Genomic DNA, 4,833 nt, shown 5'->3' with positions numbered 1-4,833 from the left:
TCTTCCGTCATGGCAGAACAGCGCCGTACACTGGTGGAGCTGTCGAGTGGGAAGAGAAACTGGAAGTGATCCATGAGGAGTCAGACGGAGAACTGGGAACGGTGGCTCATAAATGGAAGACCTTGCTGGCAGGTGTTTAGTCCATGGTTTGTGTGCAGAGCAGCTTTCGCTTGGGCACAGCTTGGAGCTGCTACTGCCAGCAGAAACGTGCCTAGTGCATTAGACTACTGAAACCTGGGTTCTTCGAGTCTCCTAGCATCAAAAGCAGATGTTTTTCGTACTTAAATGCAGCAATTCTTTCTTAATAGCCAACACCCCCCCCCCCCCAAACAAAAGTCTAGTTATTTCACAGAATATTCCCTCAAGGATCACTCAGCTAAAGGGCCTATATGAGGACTGAAACCACAACCTTGGTGTTGTTAGCACCATGCTGTAACTGGCTGGGTCAGCACTTTTTGCACAAGCCAAATGTCCTATGATAAAGCTGCTTCCATGTGTCTCTAAAGCTCTATTCATGTGAGCATAGTAGTAAATGCTAATGTAGGAAGGTAAAAATTACTATGTACTTTTAAAGCAGGTAACAGATCCGCTACCAAAATCTGCAATCTCAAATTGTCCTTCCTTCATGAATATGCACATTAATAATGAAGAAAAAAAAAAAAGAAAAAAGCAGCAGTATAATCTTTAGAACTTTATTTGGAAGCACATCTGAAAACAAACAAACAGGGTTCTGCAATTTTTTATTTTTTTTTTTGGTAAATAGATTTTTCCAGGCTTTAGTTTTCTCAATATTCATCTCCTTCTTCAGCCTCTGCTTCTACTGAGTCTAGGCCAACTTCTTCATAATCTTTCTCAAGGGCAGCCAGGTCTTCCCGGGCTTCAGAAAATTCTCCTTCCTCCATTCCCTCCCCAACATACCAATGCACAAAGGCACGCTTAGTATACATGAGATCAAATTTGTGGTCGAGCCGAGCCCATGCTTCTGCAATAGCAGTTGTGTTACTCAGCATACACACAGCCCGCTGCACCTTGGCAAGATCAGCACCTGGCACCACAGTTGGAGGCTGGTAGTTAATGCCCACCTTCAAGAAAAAAAAAAGAGAACTTCCCTTAGGAATGTCAAGGCTTAAAGACTCATTTCTGTTAACAAAAATCACCATGATTACAAATAAATAAAAAGCTTAGTTAATTTTGTACTTTATCAAAATATTTAACAGGGACATTACAACATTGTAGCACAACTGTCACCTCTGAAGACTACACAATTCCTAATCACTTAGACATAGAGTACTTAAAAGGCTACATACCTTAAATCCAGTTGGGCACCAATCCACAAACTGAATGGTACGTTTAGTCTTGATAGTGGCAATGGCTGCATTGACATCTTTGGGCACAACATCGCCTCTGTATAACATGCAGCAGGCCATGTATTTGCCATGGCGAGGGTCACATTTGACCATCTGGTTGGCTGGTTCAAAGCAAGCATGGGTAATTTCAGCCACAGATAACTGCTCATGATATGCTTTTTCAGCGGAGATGATAGGGGCATATGTTACCAAGGGGAAATGGATTCGTGGGTATGGAACCAGGTTAGTTTGAAATTCTGTCAGATCTACATTGAGGGCTCCATCAAAACGCAGTGAAGCTGTGATGGATGAAACAATTTGCCCAATTAATCGGTTTAAATTGGTGTAAGTAGGACGGCCAATGTCCAGGTTACGACGACATATATCATAAATGGCTTCATTATCTACCATAAAGGCACAGTCTGAATGCTCTAATGTTGTGTGGGTAGTTAGAATTGAGTTGTAGGGTTCCACTACAGCAGTGGAAACTTGTGGTGCTGGATAAATTGCAAACTCCAGTTTAGATTTCTTGCCATAGTCAACAGATAGCCTTTCCATGAGCAGTGATGCAAACCCTGAACCAGTGCCTCCACCAAAACTATGAAAGATAAGAAAGCCTTGCAGCCCTGTGCACAGGTCAGCCTATAATGAGGTGGAAAAAAATGTGAGAAAAAAAGTTATCGATGGTTTTGGAGAAATCAGTATTAAAATAAACATTCAAAAGCATTTCTGTCATAAGTTTGCTGGTTTTGCATTGTCAATATTTAGAAAACAGTGTTCTTGAAAGGTTCTGGTTTAACTGATTGAGTTTTTATTTAAAGGGGGGATGGGGCACACCAGGAGATAAAAGGTTTATTTTGAACAATTAACTATGCACAAAATGGTTAACAAAAAACCAGCAAACCATCAATACAGCTAGCTATAGAGCTGTATCAATTACTTTAAATACTAACTTGCAGCATAAATCCTTACCAGTTTGCGAATGCGGTCCAGCACTAGATCAACAATCTCTTTTCCAATGGTATAATGGCCTCTCGCATAATTATTGGCTGCATCTTCTTTCCCAGTAATGAGCTGCTCAGGATGGAATAACTGCCTGTACGTGCCTGTACGTACTTCATCTACAAAAAACCCCAAAATACCACATCATAAATTTGATCTGTTCGGTTCTGTGTGTGCTGCCTAGTGACTACACACAAAGTACATGTGTCAGAAAAGTGTAGACAGCATCTCTAACTACACAGAGCTTGTCTGTCTAGTCTAAGAAATTGGCACAACTTCTGCCCCTTTGTTTCAGGGTAAACATTAGGCACACACAAAGCAGTATTTATACTCAAGGAACACAGACAGCACTCAGAAAACTACATTACAGGTACAGACACAATACTGGATAGCACTCAAGCAAAACTCTGTATGCAGTGCAGCAGTCTGAAAAGATGATCCAGATCATAAAAAAGTTCTCTTGTTTTCCAGATATTGTTACTGGTAGATCATTATTTAATTTCTTTCAAGTAACAATAACCACAAATGTCAAAACAGCATCCAGACACATATTTTAAAATCTACAGTGTTCTAAACAAACAAAAAAGACAGTAGGGAATCTGTAAAGGATCCTCACTTTTTCACTAAAGATCTTTAATGTTGGGTACATACCAACTACGGTTGGTTCTAGGTCTACAAACACTGCTCTCGGAACATGTTTACCAGCTCCTGTCTCACTGAAGAAAGTGTTAAATGAATCATCTCCACGTCCCATAGTATTATCACTAGGCACTTGACCATCAGGCTGGATCCCATGTTCAAGACAATACAATTCCCAACATGCATTGCCAATCTGAACACCAGCCTGGCCAACATGGATGGATATGCATTCACGCTGCAAAGTAAAAAGAGAATGATAATGAATCATGGAGCTGCCTGCCCATGGGTTGTATCTTCACTGATCTTTCTCTGCTGCAATATTCCCTGGCTGCCCTTAAGTGACAATTTAGGAGAACAAGTTGTTGGCTGCTGGCAAGACACTACTCACCTTTGCTGACCTGCACTGACTTTGTGAATATTGGAAGATCCTAAAGACAACATAGTCCCTCTATGAACACAAATTCATTATCCCTTACAATGCTGCATGTATATTCCATCTTTAATATTCAGCCTAGTTTCTGTTTACTCTTCTTTTAGTTTTTGGAAGACCTCTTTATAGAATATCCCCCCCAAGTTCCTTAACTTGTTTCCACACAATATACTGGGTAACTGTTGCAAGAATCTTTCCTGCACAGGACTATTCAGTACATTTTCCTTTATAATAAGCATACCAGTATCTAGGCCCTAACAATTAGTACATCTTTTTATTCACACATATTCCTATGTGAAATCATTTTAAGAGTCCGATTCACACATAATCTGCCCCCTTTAAGCTAGCTCCTTTGATTCTAAGCAACTGTACCATGTATGTTTAATCTCCCAATACCTCAATTGCCTTACACCTGAGATGAAAACAAGCTGCTTTCTAATTTACTGTTAGAGTGTATCTAGAAAAAAGCAGAGGTGGAAAAGAAAAAGCAAGATATTTGGGCTGCTCTTTCCCGTTTCCTTGGTAGCTTCATCAAATTCCAGTCTCCGCTCCAGCCCCGCATATCCGCCACGAGACTCGCGGCGACCACCGGGCCCCTCACCGCCGCCGGCCACACCCACCCCCTCCCCTGATTGGCTACCCCCAGCGACTGGCGCAGGGCACGCGCCGCCCGGCCCGCCCCTGACGGCCGCCGGCCACGCCCCCTCCTCTGATTGGCTATGCCCAGGGAGCCGCTCCCGTCGCGCGCCGCCCGGCCCGTCCCTCGAGCACGCGCCGTGCCTTCTACGGCTTCGCGCGCCAAGGCAGCCCAAAACCGGCAAACAGATCTGGCCGGCGGCCACCATGCCCTGTCCCGCTATCTCCCCGCCGCCCGGATAGAGGTCCCAGTTCGTCTCTCGCGTTTTCGCGCGGGAGGTGCCTGCTCCGAACAGACTTCCTTTGCATATATCTTGTCATGCTAGCTATCGGCCGGTTTCTATGCCTAGCCTCCCCTAAAGCTACTAAGCTTTCATACTAATTTCTCTCCTCCCCAACCCTTCTGCCTTAGAGCTACCACGGGGACTTCAAGCAGACTGCCTGCGAGTCCTGGCGCAGCACGTGCAGTCATGAACTCCCCTCAAATGCCGCAACAGACGCGGTCCCAAACGCCCTTTCTCCCCCCGCAGCCACAAGGAATCCGTCTCCCAAACGCCCTTTCTCCCCCCGCAGCCACAAGGATCCCGTCTCCCACCATGGTGCCTCGTTAAGGTGACGAACTCCGACTGCGCCACAATACGTCCTCCGCCGCGACCGACCAGCACCAACTGCCGACCGTTAACCGCCTCGAACCCCTCGCCTCAGGTGCTGGCTCCCCATTGGCCATTACCCGCGCGGACTGCGCGCGAGAGAAGGCCTCTGATTGGCCGAGGGTGCTCT

At 44.9% G+C, this 4,833-nt stretch overlaps 1 protein-coding gene across 1 annotated transcript; it reads right to left on the bottom strand.

Annotated features, from left to right (window-relative positions):
• Positions 1-678: 678 nt before the first annotated feature.
• On the bottom strand, positions 679-4,804 carry LOC135278452 (tubulin alpha-3 chain-like). Its single transcript, XM_064384952.1, has 5 exons — positions 4,649-4,804; positions 3,000-3,222; positions 2,319-2,467; positions 1,308-1,988; positions 679-1,082 (listed from the first exon to the last, which is right to left on the bottom strand). Exons 1-5 carry the CDS (start codon positions 4,649-4,651, stop codon positions 786-788), a joined length of 1,353 nt encoding a protein of 450 aa, XP_064241022.1. The 5' UTR covers positions 4,652-4,804; the 3' UTR covers positions 679-785.
• Between the last annotated feature and the right edge of the window lie 29 nt (positions 4,805-4,833).

The sequence above is a fragment of the Passer domesticus genome, chromosome 11 (genome assembly GCF_036417665.1).
Source record: "Passer domesticus isolate bPasDom1 chromosome 11, bPasDom1.hap1, whole genome shotgun sequence".
Taxonomy (NCBI): domain Eukaryota; kingdom Metazoa; phylum Chordata; class Aves; order Passeriformes; family Passeridae; genus Passer; species Passer domesticus.
This window is presented reverse-complemented; position numbering and strand designations above follow the sequence as displayed.

Coding starts and splice junctions, on each gene's coding strand:
- LOC135278452 (XM_064384952.1), bottom strand. Junction 1,989..2,318: donor TGGACCGCATTCGCAAACTG/GTAAGGATTTAT, acceptor ACCTCATTATAG/GCTGACCTGTGCACAGGGCT. Junction 1,083..1,307: donor GGTGCCCAACTGGATTTAAG/GTATGTAGCCTT, acceptor TTTTTCTTGAAG/GTGGGCATTAACTACCAGCC.